Below are 24,809 nucleotides of genomic sequence, written 5' to 3' on the forward strand. Positions count from 1 at the left end.
AAATTCATTATTTATATACCTCATTACATACGATGCAAATTACAGAATCAATATACCTGTTCTAAATTTTATTTAACAATAAGCATAATACCGAAAAACTCATTTAAACCATATATTTCTCTGATTCATATTTCTTGTTTCTTGATTTCACCACTTTGTCATCATTATACGCAAACGTTCTTGCAATTATGTAAAGGCACCAACTTCATATGTCAATCATTGTCAATTTCAAAAACATTTCATATATAAAGTTGTATTCTGGTTCAACAAAGTTTATTAATGCAATGACGCCACAGCGGGCTATTAGCGGACAAAAAAATAAAATGATAAATTTTAGGTCGTTTTTGGGGCACGATTCCGTTTAAATTAATTTTAAATAATAACATATTAATAGTCTTCATCACTTGAAAAATAATTTTAAAGGCACTTGATGCCGTAATACCCCATTATAAACATGACTATACCGTACCTCATCAAACCATCGGTCACCGAGGGCGTCCTTAGGAGAGAGACGTCGAGCCGGCGCAGGCTCTAGCAGCCCCCGGATTAAATTCTGTGCGCGTTCGTCAACGCCAGCCCAGTGTTCAGGCGGGAAACAGTAGTCACACTTGATTATGTTAGCTGTAGTTTCTTCTATTGACTCGTCAAGGAATGGTGAAAGCTACGAAGAGATACACAAAAAGGTTGAGTAAATATAAAATGTTTGCATATTTTCATTTTCCCAAATTTTAAAATATTAATGGGTAAATTTATATAACAAAATCGTTTATTACTCACTCCAGTAAGAAATACATATAAGAAAACTCCAGCAGCCCAAGCGTCCCAGGCCGGCGCAGGAGGACGACCGAGGACACATTCTGGAGGTGCAAATTCTAACTGGGCGGGAGCAGGCGGAAGGACCATGGACGCTCCCTTGGATCCTTCAGCCTCCATAGCACCCGTTTCTATGGCGGATCCTAGGTCAACTAATTTTAATTGAGGCTGTGCTCCTCCCAGTTCTATGAGAATGTTTTCCGGCTGCAAGAAAATTATTCACGATTACATTTTAAATTTAAATTTGTCAACATAATCAGAAGACAATAATCATTTTAACGGCGACTCACCCTGACGTCGAGATGCGCGACGCTGTTGGAGTGCAGCCAGTCAAGCGCCGAGAGCAGTTGGCGGGTGTGGTGCGCGACGGCGCGCTGCGTGTAGGTGTGCGGCGCCGCGGCCGCCCAGTCCAGCAGCGCGCCGCCGCCCACCAGCTCCAGCACCAGCGTGTGCGCGCCCGCGCGCGGCACCTCCGCGAACAGCGCCAGCGCGCGCACCACCGCGCCGTGCGCGCCGCGCGACAGGATGCGGTACTCGCGCACCGCGTCCGCGCCGCGACCCGCCACCACCTGCCCCGACACGTTTTATGTTTACTAGAGACACACGTCCTATGTTGTGACTATGTCATATTGTTTCGTTAACATTCACATGCTGCTACGATAGTGTAACGCACCTGTTTTAATGCGACTCTTTGACCCGTGCCCGTGTCGCGCGCTGCGAGTACCCGGGCGGTTCTTCCGCGTCCGATCTCCTCCTCGACGGCATAGCGCCTCGCGAACTGTTCGCGTTGCCAGCCACCTCCACCGCCGCAAGCGGCCGGACCGGACGCCGCTCCCGCCGCGCCGCTTCGAGCGCAGATGAGTCGAAAGCTGTACTGTCCGGCGGGAAGCTCCTCGAGCGCCAGCGTGTTGGCCGCCGTCGGGGTTTCGGTGGCGCGACGCCACTCTCCCTCTCCGACGCGACAGTATTCGAGGTGCGCGGGCGCGGGTTCGTCCCACTGCACGACCAGCCCGCCGCCGGGGTGAGCGCGCACCGCCGGCACGCCGGGCGCCCCGCCGGCGCCGACCGTCAAGCGGGCGGAGCTCTGCACGCCTCCCAACTCGTTGCTGATGAGACAACAGTAAACGCCGGCGTCGGAGGCGCGACACGCGTGGATGGTGAGCGTGGCGAGGCCGTCGGGCGCGAGCGAGATAGCGAATCGGCCGCCGTGGCGGAGGGCGCGCGTTTCGGGGGCGGTCTTGCGCCAGGAGGCAGTGGCGCGAGTGGCGAGCGCGCGGCACGAGAGCGTGGCGGAGGCGCCGGGCGCGACGGTCACGTCCGCGAGCGGCTCGGCGAGCTCGGGCGGCCGCAGCTCGGTGACGACGCCCTCGGCCGGCTCGCCGCCGCCGCCGCCGCCGCGCCGCAACTTCAAGCCCCATGCCCGCTTGGACAAGCCCTGTCAGGTACATAAGGTTCACTACGCGGTGTTCAGATTCGATCCTAACATATGCCATAGAAGCGACGCATGCATGCTCACCCAGTGCTCCGTCACCCACTTCGTCTCATTAATTACTTCTATGCTATTTACAATAAATAAATAAAACTTATTATAGTCATTGGCGGTTATTCCGTTTCACTTAGCACAAAATGGCAGTCTTGCGTTTATCAAATGGGTCCGCTATCACAGTCTATGTTAAAAATGCATTCCCGTGTATATCATACCTACAACAAAAGAAACACAAAAAAGCGTTAAAAAGAAGATAACATGCAACAGAGAAAAGAAAGTGATTGTTTAAAGCGCAAGTGTAAAGCGAAAATGCTTAAAATAAGTAAGATATACTTAAAAGAAATGATAAATTCATTATAATAATATCCTATAATCATCCTATAATTATAATATGCCCGATTTAAAGACAAGATGTTCATTAATATCATCTTTTTAAGTTACAAAATCCTTACCTATGTAGTAAGATTAAAATCAGTTTTTGTCACACAAATTTAAACAGCTTGTTAATAAAGTAATGCGTAATAAAATATATTATGTAATCACAGGCGCAAATTAATGCTTTGTTAATATTGATACCTTTTCCATGTTCAGGAAGGATGTACTTGTAAAAGCTTTTGGAAAATGTTGGACATCGACAGAAATATCGTTAATCCCATAAAAGAAAAACTATTGTACAATCGTACAATAAGTTGTCGAAAAAAGTAAACAAACATTAATGCGACGGGTCCTACGTAAACTGGTGCAAGTGCGTTTTCACAACTTTACAGTAGAGCGATTTGAATGTTCTAATGCGTGTAACTTTAACATTATTTACGTATAATGCAGTTTTTTTTTCAAAAAGATACAATTATACCATTTTAAAATTTTAACTATGTACGTTGAATAATGTTAAAGTTACACTCTACTGTAAAAACGCTCAACTGTAAAGTTGTGAAAACGCACTAGCACCAGTTTACGTAGGACCCGTCGAATGGTTGTAATTTGCAATTACAGGCAGTCATCGACTTACGTCGTTTCAAGTTACGTGGAACATTGTTTTGACACTATTCCTCAAGCATACGTCAATTGTTTCGATTTCCGGCATAGGAGAATTCACTTGTTGCGAGATCAATATAATTATTTTAAGAACTTTTGATAATAAAGTGTGTATATTTTTTGTTATAAGTACAGTTTTTTTTATTTCCGTTTTTTTTAGTCCGTGTGGCATCTAACCCTTGAGATTTACATTAAAACATAATATGAAAAAATATGTCTCGACTTACATCGTTTCGATTTACGTCGCGTATTGAGAACCTAACATGCTGTAAGTACGAGGACTGCCTGTATTATAATTCGTGTAATTTGTGTCGTAAAGTCAGTGCCGGACTTTACAATAATTACTATTATTAAATATACATTTTACAAAAAAGTGGTCTAATTTAACCAAATTTCCAATGTGGCCCAAATTTTTATGCTGCGACCGCGCCTGCTCAGAGTTTTCTCTCTCAGAGAGAGAGATTATTTTAAAATAACATCATTCTTAAAGAAGCAAACCTAAAACGAATTTATTTTATAGCTATATTTTATTTATTGCTAAATCATATGCACCACGCAGCAAACAATCAACTTGTAAAACGCACAGACTACTTAAGATATGCTCATCTTCACTGCTTCCTCATTTACTTTCATCCCTTTTCCAACTGTCCTTAAGTGACAAAAATTGAAGACATAATTATATGTAATAATTATATCTTTTACTTTTGTCCAGTACTGTGGACCTTAGACAATATTTTCGGAAATCATTCGTGCCTATACTTTATATAACATTTAATATTAAGCGATAAGTTTAAAATTGTAGCTACTTTTGAAGTTTAAAATGTTATTACCTATAAAGTTCGGTCAGAAGAAGTTGGTCGGAAAAAGTTTTATTCAGCGCGTTTGTTTATATTGGATCAGATTGTACACAAAACTTTTGCTAACTGAGGCCGCTTTCATTTTTTTTTAATATTTCTCTGTGTATTTATGAATTCTTTGTATCATCGATGCTAGTGAGCTCATGATCTTGTTCACACTTCTAAATAATGAGGAGATCTAGGTTCTCGAAATGCTGTAACCGGATTTAAACATTTCATATTCTATTTAGGAATTTGTTATTAAGCTCTCGTTATGTAATATGCTTATTTTTGTACTTTAATATGTATTTTTTGTTGTAAATTGCGAGACCTAAATTACAAGTACTTTTTAATATACATATAGAAAAGTAGCTTCACAATGATATTTAAAAAAATAATATTTTCCGGTTTATAGCCTTAAGCTTTTAAGGGATAAAATCCAGAAGATGTGCAACAGACGGTCAAAAGTGTGTGTTAAAAACTAAAGAAAACTTAATGTTCAGTTATCCCTAGCATTTAGCCAATTTAGGGTTATTTGTGTGTATACAAGTAAATACTTCTTAAATATTTATAAAATGTATGTCATGTAAAGACATTATTTTAGGCTTCTATTGTGTTTGCCTAACAATTCCTTACTCCATAATATAGTATTTTTTTGGTCATAAATGTAGTTTTGCAACACGTGTCGTATATCATTCTAAACAAAAAGGGAGTAAATACTAGTTCTCTATATTTTGGGATGCTCAGTTGAAATGTTTGCCTATTCATAATACATTAACTTTTGAAAGGCTGCAATAAAAAGTATACTAATACATATATTTATATATGTATTACACATATATTTATATACGTATTACGTTTGTGTGTTAATTATCAAAGCTTATAATAGTCTAATATCATTAAATGTACTCCTTTTAGTAATTATATTTATCTACAGTTTGATTATAATTAGGTGTCCAAAATGTAAACAAAGAAATGTCAGTGTCAAAATAAAGTTACAGGTATTATAAACCTTGACAAATTACCAACAAACAAAAACGTTAACAAAAACATCAAAAAACAAAGCATTTACCAACTGGACACAATTTAACAAACATACAACGAAAATAAGAAAACATTCGAATAGGATCACGATCACGAAAATTAATAACAACAGTTACAAAACTTAAAAATGGTGACCCAAAAAATGTTTTTGATCCCGCTTGAGTTACCATTACATTTTAATTTTCTACCATAAGTCTTGTTTTTTACTATTATTACTGTATGGAACAAAATTGAGCTAATATAAACATTGGAAAATGTGAATTGATCTTAATTTACTTAGATTATTATTGTTGTATTTCTTTAATATCGTCAAAAATAAGCAAAAATACCAATTTAAACGTATTTTTTGGTAGGTTATCTCCTTTGTTTACATATTGGACATAAAATTAATATGAATCGGACTGTAGTTGAGATTATTTAAGTATATTATTGTTCATTATTTTATTATTCTATATCGTTTTACGTTAAACTGTAGTCTTGTACGATGGAATAATGTTGAATTAGTGTATAGTTTACTTATCGTTCGAGTTTAAAGTTTCTGGTTAGTTATGGGTTTCCATTAAGATGTCCGCCGGTGGTCTTACATTGGCGTGCGGCGGCGAGGTGGGGCTGGAGGCGGCGTGTGCGGCGTGTGGCTGCTTGCGGTCGTCGCGCATGGCGGCGGTGGGCAGGTTGATGGTGTTGGCCTTGGCGTGCGGCCGCTGGGCGCGCGCGCGCAGCTCCGGCGCCAGCCGCCCGCCCAGCGACGGCGGTACGCTCTCCGTCTTACGCAGCCCGCACCACCCCTCGCCCGCGCTATACGGATGGGAATAGGACTAATTAAAATCAAAATAAAAACATAAAATAAACGGGCTCACCAGCTATCTATCCCGCGCACCACTCTTTGTTGATGGCGATCGTGTACCTACTATTCTTGTGTGCTAACACTGAACCAGAACCTTACTATAAATGAAACACGTCATATTAATTGGTGCTTCATCAACAGGAATATTTATTCAAGCAAATTGGGATCGTAAGAACGAATATCATTCAATTCTGGATCAGTGTTTTAGCCATACTTCTTTTTATGCTATAGCCAAACTTTATAAAAATCAAGAAATTATATATCATTAAGACATACTAATTTAAAAACCAAAATCGAACAAAAGTAATGATTATATATTTTGTATTTTATTTTTTTCTACAAACCATAAAATGTATATAATATAATACAATTGTAATAATTATTATAAAGTTCGGCCAATGACTTCCTAATTAAGCTGTGTTAACTTGTTTTAAGCTTATATCACTGTGTTCAATATGAACGTTGATGAACTAAGATGGAAAATAAATAAGAAAGACAATCCACAATGTTCGTAGCTCTTTAGAACTGATGTAGATATTTTATTTACATAAAATCAATAACTGGTTCAGATTAATTTTGTTACGGCAAAAAGAGTTAATGCAAGCTCATAGCTTCGCAACGTAATGTTAGTTTGTTAGTTAGCTTAAGCTGGCCCCAGTAAACTTAAAAGAGAAATAAATCAAAACAACACAAAAAATAAGCATGCGGGACTAGAAGCAGTAAATCACAAGCTTTTTTTTTAATTCACATTTATTATTTACTCATATAACATAAGTTGTTCAGAATTACAGTGATCAGTAAAAGTTAGCGTTATATACACAAGTTAAAATATCATAATTAAATATATACATAATGTGACAGTTGCGAAACTACATTAGTCGTGTGTTAACCCACATAACAAATAGATACTAAAATAATAAAGCTATTTAACTTATATTAATATAACACACGACGAAGACATAACATACTGAGACAAATGCTATTAAACTACTGTAATGTATGGAATGGTATTATATATTATTTAATGACAAAAGAGGAATTTATAAAGAAGGTGCTACATGTCCTAGCATTACATTTCCTTAAGATGACTATACTAGAAAGCGAATAGACAAAGTCTGGCTCTATGTCAATCACACACGATGCATCCTCGTACATAATACATAACTTCGCAACTCGTTCGCTCATTTAAATGTGATTCAAGAATAATGTATCCTAGAAAGTACATAATTTTACTGCTAAAATCTTGATCGAAATAACTTATAAAAGTTAAATTTCAATGGAAGTTTTTATCACTGAGTTGTCTAAGCCGGATGGAAGACATTACGACATCACTTTAGGATCGAAACACTAACGTGAATGTAAGTATAGGCTGTGTGTTATAGAGTATCATAAGTGCAGAGCGTCCATAGCGTCTGTCGCCGCCCCGCGTCGTCCCGTTAAATATATCGCAATCGCGTGACAATAAACACGTCACTTATACTACCGATACGTTACAATATCAATATATTACTTAGATGCTACGAAACATACAAAGCCGTTTTCACTAAGCGTTTATTTTAATCGAATAAAAACATAACTACACCAGTAACTTATATGTGTTTTCAATCGTATCCTAATGTTAATAAAAATGTAAACTACACAACGCCCTGGGAATATTACATTAACTTATAAGCTACAAGAAACCCAACAGTCTTATGGAAACAGCTAGTAAATAAAATTGGCCCCAGTGCTTAAAAAATAATAGCGTGAAGTTAATAATATAAATTCGTACTTAAATGGACGTTCATTTGATTTCAACATGGGAATAAATTAACGAAGTGAAAAAAAATATACAGTTACCTTTAAAATAACTTAAGATATTACGATTTTTTCTACGTTTATTATCTAGTATGATTATAATGGGGGTTAGTTATGGTCTCAAGTATGTAAACACAACTTTATTATAATCTAAAATAAACGAAACAGTGATTTATAATAAACACAAGCTACACTCTGATGATGGTAGGTGCTATTTGTATGGATACGATCCTAAAATATTTGATATGTTTTTTGCGACCACTTTCCCGTTTCATACTCATTATTTAATTTTATGCAAACATTGACGTTAATGATGTTATATATGATATGGAGTTAAAACGCACTCTGAGTTGTCATATTACGAAGCAAGTAGCGAATTTAATGTCGAATGGTATGAGTCCTAAGACCTAACTAAGTATACCGCATTGTATGCCGGTCGTATTCTTTAAAGCCCTCTTCGCTCGTTAAAGGTGATAATGAAGTGAGCCGCGCACCACAACCTTGGTCGAATGAATAGGTCGAAGAAGGCATTAAAGTCGAAACTATTCTATCATGCGTTCCTAAATATTCCATCTCTTCCGTATAAATATCTTTTCACACTCCTTTATAGCCAGTCTTCTTCGATTCCATCTTAGCACTAACCGAGTTGATTTCGATATCAATTTACATTATAATAACTAAACAAACTTAAAATTACAATAAGCATATTCCTAAACCCGGTGATATCGTTTTACGAGATCAATGTCAGTTACAGGACGTTGGAACGTTTCTAAGCATAAGAAATCGGCGGGATACATCAACTGTCTAGTAAATCAAGATTTTATCATAATAATATAAAATATAAACCATAAATACTTGACGAGATCCCCACACAGTCCCCATGTAAAAATAAACGATACATTTTCAAATGTTAGTCATCTAAACATAATGGAGGAGTAGTCACTAAAAGCTGCCTTAACCTAATAGCTAATAGGTAGCTACATAAAATAGAGAATAAAATGTACGCTTCAACTATTAACTTAACGATAGAATTATTAACAATGTTAAAATTCTAAACGTTAATGTCAGTTAATAAATGACATCGCTCGTACAGATGCCGCCGTGTAAACGATGGAATCAGCTCGTCGTCACGCCGCCGACCATACAATAAATTTAAACGCTAACTACACTATCAATTCCAAATAGCTTGAACTTAGGTAATGCTTACACGAACGACAACGACTTAGATATAATATTCACGCATATATCGGCAGTATCGTTATGGTGTTTTGCGAAACATCATGGCAGTATATTATTGTGACATTATTACTATTATTCTAAAATATTAAAACATGTTAAGTGTGATAGAGTAATATACAGCTAATACATTGCTGTTGGCGGAGACGCTCTCACTAGCGCAGAGACGGCAGCTCCTTACAGTTTGAAGCTACGAAAAAAATGTTATAGTTAGTCATAGTTTAGTCACCATACATTCTAGTCTACTACAGAAAAACAAATACAACCAAGGCTGTAAGACTCATAATATACCATGAAAACTACAGAGTTCAATTATATTTTAACATTATTAATATATTATAATATTTCAAACTGAGAAATCGAATAATAAAGTGTGTGTATACTACACCCACAAAAAATATTTTACAAATATTATCACACAAATACTCATTACTGCTTATGATTTATTTATTAAGGTGATAAGCCAGAGGATTATAGCACGAACGCAATAATAATAAACAATCTATCAAATTGTTACGAACCAAATATAATAATTGTAATAATTGTAGTATTAAACAACTCCTAGTGGCAGAAATTGTCAAATGTCGATAAATGGTAACGTTAGTGTGAAGTATAAATTATGCGTATTCTTAGTCTACAAAATATACAATGGTTTGAAATAAACCTGAAAAGCTCCATTGTTAAGCAAACATTATTAATAATTAATTAAGCATTTTAAGCGCATGATGTTTTTTTTACTTTTTACAATAAAATGTAAATCAAAGCAGTTTATTACTTTTTCATAGCAGTATTTTTTTATTATGCGTGTTATTACATAGATTGTACACAAGATACTTAGGGGGTACTTATCGTAGTTTTCTTTATTCCATTTTTGTGTTCTTATTTTATTTCTGTTTACACATAACAAAAAATATTGTGTTACTTTTGTCAGAAAGTATAATTTTTAAATAAGTTCTTCTTCTTAAAGTATATAAGGATGACTTTTTATAGAGAACTTTATAAACCAAAGCAAACTTTGTGCACTTCTGAATGAAGCATGAAAAGTGAACATTGCACCCTAATATAATACCCCTAATTAAATTTCAATAGCGGGCCAATAGTTTTAGCGAGTTCCCCGGGAGTGCCGTGAAGCGTGTTCATAGCACGTGATACTCACGTGGCGGGGTCGCGATTGGACTCGCGGTGCAGTTCGCGCAAGTAAGCGCCGGGGTTCTCGAGCGCGGCGCCGAACATGCGCTGCGACTGCAGGATGGTGGAGAGCGTGGAGGTCCAGTGCTGGCGGCGGGCGTCGGGCGCGCGGCATTGGAACGCCAGCTTCGGCTTGCTGGGGTCCAGCGACCGGATCACGAACGCCCCGGTGCCCTCCAGTTCCTCCAGCTCCATCTTGTTCACCTGCAATATGCATAGGGTCGTGTGACATTTCGGTTCAATTAAACATCGAGTCATAATTCCGTGATTTTTTTTTTACTGAATATTTGGTGCTCAACAGAGGTCGGATTCACGCCTAAAAACGTCAGAGCTGTGAGGACTAGAAAAATATTAAAAAATACTTATTTCGTCAAAAATGACATAATTAGGTTATACCTCTATATTATTTAACGTAAATTTATAATAGAAGTGATAAGATTAACATTTTTCATTACTGCCATCAACTTATCAACGACCATTTTTTTGGGAAGCACTTTTTTTGCTGAAGAAGCGACGTAAACGGGTGGAGTATAATATTAACTTACCTGAATATGCGCCTTATAGTTGTATGTGGGGCTTGTAAATTGGTTCTTCTTGCCCACGGCCTCGCTGAAGATCACGCACTGCTGGAACAGGAACACATGCAGCTCCTTGCCCTTGTCGCTGCTGCTGTTGGCGTCCGACACCACGAGGGGCTCCTGGAGCAACAACTTCCCTTGCGCTGTTATATTGCCCTGGAAATTGAAGAACTCTTTTATATTTTGTGTTCAATTACAAACTACTCGCAACGTCACTTATTGTTGTTGATAAACACTTTCGTCACAATTTTATTCCTAAATGCTTGTTTGTCCATCAATCCACCAAATTACTTACAAATTTTAAGAATTTACAATGAATAACAAGACTTAAAGCTTTTTGACAATTCCAAAGGCTGATTATCTTATTTTGTTTTTTAAATAAAACATGTTTAAGTGTATGACACACATTAAAACATAATAATATGTGGTAAAACCATCGTAAGATCACTATGTAGCAATTTGCTTTCTCAGAGCAGCAGAGCGGAGCTGAGTGCACAGCGAATTGTTGAAAACCACGAAATGAACACTAGCGTATCAAAATGTTACAGTGTTTCTTATATTCAATTCAAAATCATTGCCCAGTCCAACAATTATTATACAAGTGATGGGTTAACTTTATGTGCATATTAAAACAAACTGAACATACTATGTTAAAACTCGCTAATATCGCTGCCTTGATTATAATATGAGTACATACGTATTATTTTAATTCATATAACAGAAGCTAAAGAGAAGACACTCGTTTAGTATCTGCGCGCCGCGGCTAATATACTTTCAGATTTTTACCATTTTATACTGGATAGCAATTATCGCATATTCGCAGGCTTAAAGCAAGCTCGACCAAGCTCGCATCGTCACGCGGAATGCCATGACAAGATAGATAAAAACAGCTGACTCTCGTATAACATCAACCTATGAAAAAATATTCCAGAAAAAATGCTGCTAACACAAAAGAAAACATACGATCGCAAGAAATATTATAATATCATAAAATGTTCGCAAGCCAAATCACACAGAGTGCACGGCATTATATAATTTCATACAAAGTAAACTATTCAGTAATTTAGTTTAATGAAGTGAAGAAGTATTACCGTGAATCCTTGCAGACGGCCGACATCCATCATGTCGTTAGCATTTTTCGGAATGATCGAAGTGCAGAGTTCGGCGTCGCGCAGCGAGGCGATCACGTTTGCGGGAGCATTTGCGTTCTCAGTGTATGAAAGAATCTTTTTAACCAGCAGGTGATATTTTTGGATACGCTGGATTGGTTTGATCAGTAGATCTCCGAGCTGAAAGATAATCAAAACATTATAGCAACGGACAAGTGAAACAAGAGCAATTTAATATAATACACACATCTATATATTGATAAGACTTGCTGCCGAGCATGCGAGATATATAAGCGCCACAACATGAACATTCTGTGTGAATATGACTGTGTGTTATGTATAAAAAATAAAAATAATATCCCCCAAACTTAACTGTAAACGAAACAAAAAATCTGTAAAATATGTGTCTGTGTAGTTGTAGTAGTGCATGCAAAATTTTACATACATTGTAATTTTTAAATACGTATACGTCCACTCCCAAGAATAGTCACATTAAAAAAATGTGTTTCCAAATTAATTCTAGAACACATTGTTATTAAGTTTAGATTTAAACATTGGAAGTGGCGTCGACAGTGTGACCGGTCGAGAGTACAACGTACGTAAATGTTACGACGTGTTACATTATAAGAGACACAACATCAATGTTTAGGTATCGCTTCCGTCCGTCGTACTTTGAAGTAGCGAATATATAGGTAGTATTAGTTCTGTACGACTACAAACGTTCACACAAGGAAATACATCTAGTGCCAGCATTATAAGACCGCTGTCGCCGAGTGAGCATCGGGGACGAATCATTTGGCACTCTGCATAATCCGAGTAGTTAACGCTGACACCAGGTTACACTACATTATGCATAAGAGCACGGCTGGTACAAAGGGCTCGCGATGAGTTTTCATCATCCCAGGTAACGTTAAAGGATTTAATTAAGCGAAATAGTTTAACTATTACTTATGAATACTTGTAAACAAATTATTATACAAACGGTACTAGTTTATTAAATGATACATTGCGTGAGGTACCAGCTCTGCTCAGTGTAAAATTAAAATTGGAAACATCGATAATTTATAGAAGTAGGGGTTATACCTGGCATAGAGATCTACGAGCACTCAAAATGTGCAATCGGTGTCTAATAACGCAGACCTAAAAAGCCCAGTAATGTGTCACCCACGTGTAAGTGACATTTGTCCATATATTGCAAATGTTACGGCTACGAATTGATACCGATTGGTTTCGAAGTAATAATATATAATTTTATATTTACCTATTATTAAATATTGTTTTTAAAAGGACCATCTATGTTTTTGCCATGACATTGCAAATATGTACACATTTCAATATAAATTAGTAATTAGGTAGCGTTAATGTTATTTGTAAATGATGTTCTGACAACAGATGGTAAAAGCGATTGACGCGATGATGCTGTAAGCGCAGCAAGTATTTTAATACTTATATAATTTAGTCAAATATGATCTTGTCTTGATATACATATCATTACTTGTTTTGACTTTTTGTAAGTTATAAAATAGAAGAAATAAAACCGGCATGCATTCAAACAATTTCAAGGATCACATCTACAACCTGCCTCAAATAGCCCTGAGTCCTATCTGAGGTCAAAACTTTAGTAACATTTCAGTGCCTCTAATCACACCTTAGAAAGCAACCGTACGTAAGCACTGCTGCTATACACTAAGGGTAACTTAATATCTGTAGCACATAACTGTAGCAGTAGTACCATAAAACATAAAAATAAAGCTAGTGAGTAGGAGTGCCCACCTGTAGTTTATGGCCGAGCTTATGTCGGAGCTCCTGAAAATAATGTTCGTGTTCGGAAACGATGTATTCCGAGACGGGCTTGTTCCGGCAGTAGGCCTCGTACAGGAACATCCTCTTCTCGAGGAAGCGGCGGAACAGCGGGCCGAGCAGCTCGGGCGCCTCGATGCACGCCTGCAGCTCGCGGAGGAACTTGCTGCACACACACGCACACGTCACAAAAGCGCACTCCACACGTGCAACAATCGCCAGCTGCGTAAACTCGCTAAGCTATTTTTTTTTCACAAAATCAGGTCATGTTACATTTTTAACCACTTTTAGTTTCGAGTCATGGTAATTGTGTGTTACAGCTGCTTTGCTTTTAGCAGACCATCTTAAAAAGTGGTTAGTGTGTACAAATAAATACATGTGTTAGTCGCATGGCGGGCGATGCAGGGCTTAGCAATGCTCATAATTTCCATTAAAAAAATCAGTACAATATGTGGAACTCTTTAAAAGAAAGTCACAATTATGCATTAACCATTTTTTATTTTTATAAATTGTATCCAGAAATATGTACGTATATCTGACCTATTTCTATTAAGGTTAAATCATACATATTTTTTGAACCGTGCTAAACATTGGACGACAAATTATTAGGTTTAATCCATACCACAGTCATATTTATTATTTGTATTAATTACCTAATAACATTAAACTTATTGAGTATATACGCTGTAACTTATTCATATGGGCAAAGTTCTGGATTTAAGGTAATGTTTTACCACAATGCTTTAGTCTTGTTTGAAAAGTTCAGATTTCAGAATTGCTGGACTTATAAATAAGATACAATGTACGTAAGACCAAGCCCAACACACCCTAGGGTGAGCAAAGAGATTTTTTTTCAAAACTTAATCTGAAGGTACTAAAATCGGCTACATGTACAAATTAATATTATAATGATGACAAGTTACTCACTCGCGATGCCATTCATAAATGGCTTCGATGTTCCCGAATATCATGCGGTGGCGCCGGTCACGGAGACCCTCCGGAAGCGGCGGGTCGGCGTTGGGATCCTGCACAAAATTCTACTTTTTAATATATTTTCAACATCATAAATGCATGAGATACTTTGCTTACGAAATTACTTCATTACTTTCCGCACTGTATTTTTATTTTATTTCTTTATATTCTAGGAGTAACAGACGAATTTGCAGTCCGCCTTATGGTAAGTGGCCACTGCTGGCCATGGACATCCGTAAAAACCCCTGATACCTAAGATTAGATACCTCAGGTTGGCCATAGATTCGCCGCTAACCTCGACGACTAATACGACGAATAGACGACCCTGGAATGCCTCGAAAACGTAGGTCACCTTTATAACACTCTTCAAACCAGAACATAGCAGCGCTTCCCACTAATGTTATTAGGCACAAGTAGGTCGTAGTGGTGATAATCATAGCTTTTGATAACACACTTTAATTTTATTAAATTATATGATATATTAATGCGTCATCCGTACCAGCCACTCACGCATTTAAATGTAAAGTAAAAGCAGCGAGATTTATACGATTGAATGATTTTATCAGATTGATTACACTGTACAGACAATTTTGACAACTGTTTCAATCATAGCATTACACTATAATGGAAAATATACATTAATCGCGATTATCTTATATAAAAGTGCTATCAAGCAACAAAGTTTCCTGCAGTTTAGATAATGCGGCCACGGCGTAATCAATTTAAGAATCGACATATCTCAAGTGTCGAGATGCTCAAAGTTTAGTGGCACTTGTATATAAGTAGTGCTATATGACGTTGAGCGCAGACTGCGGTTGATATTTAATTAAAAGCTTTTACTAACTTCGTAAAGGACGTGCATCGGCTCATATGAACTTAGGTAGTCAAAGGGAACTCAGGAAACTTCAGAAGTCTTTCAGAAATAATATGGAGTTTGAACGCAAACATGTAGGAATAAGTTGCGAATTCAGTATGTCTGCTGCTCGCCGGGATACTATGCCGTACTCTATACCTTTACGTAATAGTTCGGTGACTTTAATTAGATAGTTGTATACTCAGTTTTGAATTCTATGACAGACAACTTTCGAGATGTGAACTGTAAATAAAAGAAGATATTTTGTGACAGCCTTTTGTAATTTGTGTTAGTAACTTGGCCTATGCGGAAGATGATATGAGTGTGTATTATGTGAATGCGTGCACTGCGTAACGTCCTTTTCTTTATTACTTGCGGTAGTAATATGCAAAATTCCCTAATTTGCCTAAAACATAGCAGGTATATATATTGTTTTTTTAAAGACAGTGTTATATGTAAAAAATATATGTATAGCATGTTTTTAACGTTGCCCAAGTTTGTCCATGTTAGATTCCGATACCATCTAAAAATATCTGAATGTATGTAAAGATGTCAATAAGACAAATGTAGTGTCTCACCGCCATGTGTCGCATGTATCCGTCGACGATGAGCCGCAGGTCGGAGACGTACACCTCCTCGGTGTCGTAGAGCTCGCGCAGCACGTACTCGCGCTTGCGCAGCACGCCCTCGAAGTCGAGGCCGGGCGTCGGCGGCGGCTCCTCCTCCTCGCACTCGCCGCCGCGCCCCGAGCTGCTCGCGCCGCCGTGCTGCTCCTATATCAACCCCACAACGTACCTTCACTATACTAAACACATTGATAACTATACATATCTCACCACCTTGTAATTGAAGGAAGCCATGAAATGGGTTCAACGGCTGACAAATATGTCAGCCATTTAATGGCTTTTAATGGCGGAACAATTCCGACATGCGCTGTTAAGACACGAAGTCGAAGAAAAAGTGCGGAGAAATATAGTTTTATACGTAAATGATCTAAAAAACTACATTTTTTTTATATTTTTCAAACACGAAAATAGATGACAGTGACAATTTCAATTGTCAAAACTGGTTACATTTTCTTGATACATTCATGACCACATTATAATAAATGCTGTTCTGTAAAATGTTATGCGATCAATTTGAAATTGAATGTTTTTACTTCCCGAAACACACAAATTTTATAATTCCTAAATGTATGATTCAGGCAGCAAAACCACATATTATATATATACTACTTATATCTGTGGTGTACCGGTAGGTACTAAATTTCTTTGCGGATGCCCGAAATGCAGAAAAAAAATATTATTTAATGTGATAATAATGAATATATCACATACGACGTCAATCTCTATTTAGTTATTGTCAAAACTAGGTATCATAAAACCAGAATTTAAAGAGAGTTCTCGTTGTTTTAATATAGGCAAGAAGTAAGTTGCGTCACAGTTAATCTTTTTCGACGTTATCAGGATATTTTATGTGAACTTCTTTCTTGATCTACAGCATTTACATCAGATCCAGAAATAAATGTATTTTTGAATTACGTAAAGAAAAAATCTTATTAAAAGATAGCAAATCCATTCTCTTTAGAGCTCTCAATTCAAAATATCAAAACATACTGTATACGTAGCAATACTGTATTTAAAAGTTACTTTTAAATCTACTAATCAAATATACACATGAACAAGCCACCAAACATATTACTGTGGTAACTGAAAACTACACAAAAGCAAGTACGTAGCTGTTAGGAATACCTTGTAACAAACAAGTGGCAGTAATACATATAATTATATAGAAAATACACACACTACATTACAGATATACATGCAGGACGGAAAATAACTAAATAAGCTAATTCGTGATGGGAACTGCACTGATGAGTTCGGCACATAGCAGTAACCCATAGACAAATTGGGTACGAACAAAATAAGCAACAACTCCTCAAAACATAAACCCTTGCGGTTATTTCACTGATCCAAGAGCTTTATAGCAAGTAAAACCTTTAATGTATACCAAAAAATCACACAAATTAAATCTCGTAGCTCACTCTCCGTGTGTTATTCGACAATATACACTTATGAATCATTCACGTTACGCGAATTAAAATTAAATTTCATAAAAAATTTCAGCTGATACGGTGACGTCAGATCTTACAACGTGAAGTGTACGCGGCATCTGCTCGATGATGCGTTATTTAGCGTGGACAGTAAACAATTCTAAATGTGTATGCATTCATACTTGGCAAAGACATATCGGCTAAAGAACATAAGACTGCGGCATGTATAATCATTTAACGGGATCATACTATCGCCGAACATCAAACGGAGAGCGATCACCACACGAGAATAGAAAATCCATGCACGCTACATGCTTTGTTTTGAGCCGAACCATTTTTTCTTTAACGATCTGTTCGATCTCTGCAATGTCAGCCGGTCCACCGTTAGAGTCCATGGAATCCAAAGCCAATGAATTCTGAAAATTTCACCAACATGTCACCCTTCGGTTCTCAAAAGCCCCTACACGCACCCTTAGAGGTTAGTAACAAGTTTATAAAGGAGCGTGAAAATTATTCGTACTGATCGATCGAAAAAGTAGATGATACGTATTGAATGTAAAAGTTAGGGTACTAGTAGAGTTCAATTGAATGGATGAATGGCGAAGGTACTCACCCGCGTGGTGGGCGCCGAGGCGGCCGCGGCGGGCGGCGGCGCCTGCTGCAACACGGGCGGGTCCTGCGCACGCAATGTTAACAATTACACAACTATAGTCTGAGTCATAATTAGGTGACCAAAATGTAAACAAAGGTGTTGACCTATCAAGAAAATATGTTTGAAATGGTAGTTTCTTATTTTTGTGGATATTAAAGTAATACAACAATAATACAATAATAATCTAAATAAATTAACATTAATTCACATTGTCTTATAGTTATATCACCTCAATTTCGTTCCATACAGTAATAATAATTAAAAACAAAGTTTATGGTAGAAAATTAAAATGTGATAATGGGTAACACACTCAGAATCCATAACATTTCTTGTGCCGTCATTTTTAAGTTTCATAGCTGATATTATTCATTTTCGTAATTGTGATCGAACTCAAATATTTTCTCGTTTACATAACGCGTTTGTTAAATTGTGTATATTTGTTAAAGTTTTCGTTTTTTATTGACTTTGTTATAGTTTTTGTTTCATGTTAATTTTGACAGTGACATTTCTTTGTTTACATTTTGAACACCTAATTATGAATCAGACTATTGTACACACTAAACGATACATATCACCTGCACCCGTACCAATTTGGCAGCTCTCTGCGTATCGATAAAATGCTCCTAATGCAAAATATAAATTTGCTTTAACAATAAATATGACGTGCAAAATCGTGTTAAGGTCTTAGGACCAATATAGTTGTGCAATAAACCCATTTCTATTGCGATAAAGGCTGAAATATCAAGGAAAAAAAATAATATTGTGGTTTCCTGTACCCAGAATCAGTCTGTCAGTTAGTTCAGAATTAGTCTAATATAATTATGTAGTACTCAATACTTCTTTTGCTCTAAATACAAAATGGAATAATATAAGGTTATTTGCAATAATGTAAGCCATGATTTCAGTTATGGTATAGCCATTCAATATAACAGTAGAACATCCAATAATATCCAAGGAAGCGAGCGTTGACAGAGAATGACGAAGGTCATGGCTATCGCAATAAACGGTTTATTTTGAGATTTCGCATCAACGCTCGATTTACACAGTGCGAATTAATAGACACTTAGATGATAGCAACGGAGAAGATACGAATATTTCGCGGCCGGCCGCCGCACGTGGCCTCTGCACCATGCACAATGCACATGCAGTTCGAATTTGAAATCACTTACAAACAATCTGACTCGGAAGATCAAGTGGCATCGAAATGTGGCATGTTAATGGAATTGAATGAACATATTGGAGCAAGTTACGCGGCTGTAATGAGATCCTTCCATTTATTAAAAATAAATTTATGCAAAGAAATGCCTAATAATTGTGACTGTATCATTTTATAGAGTTGCGAAGGAAAAAATTTCACAATCTTCGAATATGTTCCTTTGGGATTCTTGGTTGTTTATACATCATTTAAAATTGGCAGTCTTGTAAATTTAGTGATTACACTTGGATATTACATTTAATGGCATACATCTGTCTCTAGGGAATATGGACGACTGATCTCATTGGAGCAAGTACAGTCAATATCAAAATAAGGCGAAAAGATCCAGCTTCCTAAAACTCCAATAAAACTAGCACAAAAGTTGATGAACATCGTAATCGACAAAACTTTAGCTAACTTTAACAAATGGATGCTGAAGAGTGACATTTCTGTCCTTTCCATGGTACTGCAATCTGTATAAGATTGCATTTTTAAGTGGGCCTAGCCTGAGTAATAAATTAAAAAAAAAAACGAATGCGGTTAGAGTTTTTATCAAAATTGGCCTCTTAAGTCCTTTTAGCATTTTTCGCTACTTCTTATGTTATGAAAGCACAGTTCGTGGCCAATTCCGAGACTTTATATTCATTTGTGTAAACTATAAATATGTTGGCGCATTGATCAAACGCAATTTCTGAAAGAAATTGTAATTAAAAGTTATTTTTCAGTAACATTTGTTTGTTGTGTATTTGTTCCTTTGTTTAGATAAACATGACATTTTACACTTGTAATCTATTTCTATACTAGTTTTCTTCAGCTATTTATGTAGTATGTAGGTTTCGATGAATAAAGGTTTTGGGAATCTGTATGTGATCTACTTTTGGTGTTGACTGTACAATAAACAACATGTATCTCGTGTGATTCATAATAATTTACGAGGCGGGTAATCTGGCCACTGAATGGAGCGGGGCGCGGCGACGTGGCGGTGACGTCGTCGCGGCCAGCGCCGCCGGAGAGCGGGTAACGAGCTCCATTCCGCCTACGTCATCTCCGACACCGCACATACCACTATGTTTGTGTAGTCGTTGTCAACCCATTCCTGCTGCTGGATATGGGTATCATCTAAGATTGAGAGGAGTTTAGGCGATAGTCTAGCGCGAACAAACACAATGCGTGTCTAGAGTTTCATCCTCGGTCCCGCAATTCCCTCTGGGAAGGGATAAGATTCCTCAGATCTTGACCCTTACAAGCGACACTATCCGATGGCACAATAATACAGGATCCGTTTGTTTTTTCAAAATGAACTGAATCTATTCCGGGCTAGACAAATAGATTTATTATTTTAATTCAAGGCCCACTTGAAATATTCACCCTGTATATAGTAGATTTAAAGAGAGAAATTAAGTTCGTCGAGCAAGTATTAATCATTACCAAATAAAACTTTCTTATCCGAAAAGCACTTCATAGTGAGTACATAAAACGAATACTTCCACTCGGTTTCATGAATCTTGGATCATCACACGATTGGCTTCAAATATTCAAACACATAATACCATATAGTGTATAGGCCTTCCGTACACAATCCACTTTAATTTAAAGCGAATACAAATTAAATTTGCTGTAATAAAGCGATGCATTAATTAAATTTTGCGCAGCTGAGTGTTCACTCCACGTAAAACGTATTATACACGGGACATTTCATTGATGAATATATTCTGTTTTAAGCTTATCTGGATAAGTAATCATCTGTCAACGACATTGTGAGTCATTAATTCCAAGGCACAATATTACGGCCTTTCGAGAATTTCGATAAACGTTTAACTTTAGTTGAAGACACGTCGTTTTAACTACGTATTATTATCTAAAGAACCCAGCGCACATGTTACACTTAGCATCGGCGATCAACGATTTAGCTGTTTATCGAAAGGTATATGTAGCGATTAAACGCTATATTAACAGTTTGATTAGGGTTCGCAGTACTTTTAAACGCGCGATGCAGCAACTCGGTATAAATGATGTAATGCAGCATTAATTCAGTCGCTAAAACACGTGTTTTCGATGCCACGATTGCACTTACCTAGACGCCAATACGTGATGCAACATCTATTAAATCGCCAAAACGTGAATCGCTAATTCTAAAAACAGCTAGTGTGCTAGGGCCGTAGAGAGTCGACTAGCTGAACGTGTAACTTACACGAGAAACGCCATGGAATTTTGATATTGAAAAATAAAAACTTGTTAAATGAAATGCGATTTGTTTATTTAAATTATAGAGTAATTGCAAAAACATATCGTCAATAAAATTATTTTAATATAAACAAAAATATAATGTATTGAGAATTCGGTATTAATTAATAAAAACCAGTCAGGCAGAATACATAACATTGAAAAACCTGCAGCCCCTAATTGAAAGGCCGAGTTTCAAACCACTATTCGAATTAAATGATTTGCACAGCCGTAATAATCAACAAGATCGGCAATGATATTAATTATTTAACAATGATTTAACCAACTGTGAAACAATTTCAGTGGTATGGCTAGTTATATGGATGGTTAACTACCGTAATAACTATTCAGTAATTCTCGATTAAGTGCTGTTGAGATTCAGTGAACAATTAAGGTATTTTGTTACAAACGCAGGTGCATGGATGTCAGGGTGGTGATTTATTAGGTGTGTGTGTCGTTTTTATAAAATACGGAAGTAGTCAATATGTAATCAACCCCAGATAGGTTTAGGGACCTACTTGTGATCAGCCGCAGGTGTGTTGCCTAACGCCTGCCTAATACCTCGGATACTGAAACACAGTATCGTTTGACAGCGGTTATATGTGACAAATTTAGGTTACGCCGTTACGCCGCGGCATAGGGCGACCGATATCCAAACATCCCGAGCAGTCACATAGTGTCGACGTATACTCACCGCGATGGGCTTCATGGGCGGCGGCAGCTCCACGTCGGGCGCCTCGTCCTCGGCCTCGTCGGGCGCGCCGCCGTGGCTGCACTCGCCCTCCTCCACCCGACCATTGTCGGTACCGTACGGCAGCTGCCAAACATTAATATGTATTCTAGTTAATAACTATAATATATATCTACTAGCTGACTCGGCAAACGTTGTGTTGCCGTATAAATAAAAAAATGGTAAGGGTGAACAACCCTTATCACTTAGGGATATGAAAAATAGATAGGAATTTGGTGAAAACCGGTAAAGGCGTTTCGGAGGAGTACGGTAACTAACATTGTGACACGAGAATTTTATATATAAGATGCGTTGTTGTTTATTTAAAAAAAAAAATTAAAATGCGTCCTTGTTAGACGTGTCACTTATGTATTTTAGATAGAAATATTTCAAATTACAAAAATGTAGTAGGTATAGTCCGCGAGGCCTAAGCTGAGCTTTGCATTCGTGTGAGTGCACATGGATAGTGTAGGTATGAAGTCAAATTTTAGAACGTCAAAAAGTTTAAACTGGTTTATACTGCTTTTTGGGAATCGTGCATCTTCTTAACTTCTTGTACCGGTAGCATAATTGTTGAATTTTGAATATTTTGTATTTGTGTTCGATTTATTAATAAAATGACATACAATATAAATAAACGTGTATGTGGCGAATAATTTAAAATATCAAAATCATCCTTTTTGTTGAAATATAATTTAAAATAACACAAATATTTTTTTTAATTAACTAAAAATGATACGTTAAAACTTTATACAATTCATGAAATTGAAACTTATAAAAAAGTGAAGACAGAAAAAATAAGGAAAATCTACTTTGTAGTAGTTAAATGAACCATTTTTCTGCATTGTACAATTTTATTTTCAATTCACAGACTTAGCTCTGATTCTATCTAGACTGAAATATTTCGCGACAAGCTCTTATTATAAAATTTTACAATGTAACAAAGTGGTGGGTTCAAATACAAGTCAGCCTTCATAAGTTACAACTGGGTAAGTGAAAAACTCTATTAATGAGAGTATTTACCAGGTCCCGTCATTTTGCCTTCCTGCTACCTCTATAAGTGAGGAACATAAAACCTGTATAATAGTGTATAAGTGATAGTCATTTTCCACGCGTGAACCCCTTTTAGTGAGATTGATACTTGCCTATACCTCTACAAGCGACAGTTAAAGGTGTAATTAACTTTTACCATATATGATTAATTCTTAAATTTAAATGTTTTCAAACGACCAAATCTATCAAAAAGCCAAATGTGCCAAATGAATTGGGAATTACGAAATCAAGTACAGAGTGAGTTTAGTTTAGTAGAATCCACCTACTACAATCGTCTTATTTGCCGTATTTTTATAGACCTCCATAAGTGAGACATACCACTTCTGTAACTCTGTAAGTTAGAAACTCCGGTTAGTGAGAAACCTCTATAAGAGAAAAAGAGATCGCGGTCCCTTGAGCTCTCACTTATCCAGGTTTGACTACTACAAAGTTTATTTACTTAATTTTATTGCATATTGTAAAATTTTTTTTTACTATCAATTTTTTTTAACAAGAATACCACTTCAATTTATGTACCTAACTAGAAATATATTTTTTTTTAAAGTTTTTATCTGACCCTACTTTTGTGTTCACTCACACTAATGCAAAGCTCACCTTAGACCTCGCGGAATATACCTATGTTTGTATGAAAATAAAGTCTGGTGAGGTTCTATAATATATTTTATCTCGACCGACGACACATGGAGGAGACATGACATTAAAAGTATATTTTTCTCAAGTGTTACAATTATAAGGTGAACTTCATGGCTGTGGAGTGAAATGAGTATGTAGCACTAACGAACGCGGTGTGGCAGTGGGTGGGGGAGCACTACTGGCATTTTATCAGTGGCTCGTTAAGCAGGCCGCACCGGTTGTTAGTAATTAGATAGCTGTCGTTAAACATTGTTACAGGACATCGTACGTTTAAAACCAAAACGCAATGGAGCAGGGAGCATTGTCTACGTTGTGTCTAGTCTTATGATGTTGCCACAAGAAGTAATGACAGCAAATTAATATTTAATCAGTTGCTGTGGAAAGCTTGCATATAACATATTACAGAAGTTTAATATTCAATTGGATCGATACATCAATATCATTTTAACAAGTCAAAACCGATTATCGGGAATATAACAATTTAATATTATACTGTAGAGTGGTGCCCGCGGCTTCGCCCGCATTTTAAAGAAATAATATGACATACATAAAACGGAAAATTTGTACCTGCATTGGAATGACAGTGGTGCCATCTGTCGAAAATTGGTCTTACCAACTCCCAAACCCTCGTGGGCTCTTGGACAACAACTTTGCTAAAGGTCATCACTTGATCAAATAC

At 37.0% G+C, this 24,809-nt stretch overlaps 1 protein-coding gene across 7 annotated transcripts in view; it reads right to left on the reverse strand.

Moving 5' to 3' along the window:
* The window catches only part of trio (trio Rho guanine nucleotide exchange factor), a 125,569-nt gene that overhangs the window by 2,788 nt on the left and 97,972 nt on the right, over nt 1–24,809 (reverse strand). For 2 of the 7 annotated variants that reach the window (XM_073075184.1, XM_073075186.1), the window contains 14 exons: nt 22,409–22,531; nt 18,258–18,320; nt 17,977–18,060; nt 16,170–16,364; nt 14,694–14,791; nt 13,740–13,932; nt 11,949–12,146; nt 10,825–11,013; nt 10,248–10,483; nt 5,799–6,009; nt 1,487–2,248; nt 1,104–1,382; nt 778–1,017; nt 470–661 (listed from right to left, as the gene is read on the reverse strand). In XM_073075184.1, the coding sequence (XP_072931285.1) occupies nt 470–661; nt 778–1,017; nt 1,104–1,382; nt 1,487–2,248; nt 5,799–6,009; nt 10,248–10,483; nt 10,825–11,013; nt 11,949–12,146; nt 13,740–13,932; nt 14,694–14,791; nt 16,170–16,364; nt 17,977–18,060; nt 18,258–18,320; nt 22,409–22,531 (3,063 nt within the window). Of the gene's footprint in view, nt 1–469; nt 662–777; nt 1,018–1,103; nt 1,407–1,486; nt 2,515–5,798; nt 6,010–6,409; nt 9,282–10,247; nt 10,484–10,824; nt 11,014–11,948; nt 12,147–13,739; nt 13,933–14,693; nt 14,792–16,169; nt 16,365–17,976; nt 18,061–18,257; nt 18,321–22,408; nt 22,532–24,809 lie in introns of those variants that run through there. The other 5 variants (XM_073075185.1, XM_073075187.1, XR_012102496.1 and 2 more) reach the window with 5 other exon arrangements.

This window comes from Epargyreus clarus, unplaced genomic scaffold, assembly GCF_041222505.1.
Source record: "Epargyreus clarus isolate Ecla_fem2 unplaced genomic scaffold, WU_Ecla_fem_2.2 ptg000007l, whole genome shotgun sequence".
In the NCBI taxonomy this organism is placed as follows: Eukaryota; Metazoa; Arthropoda; class Insecta; order Lepidoptera; family Hesperiidae; genus Epargyreus; species Epargyreus clarus.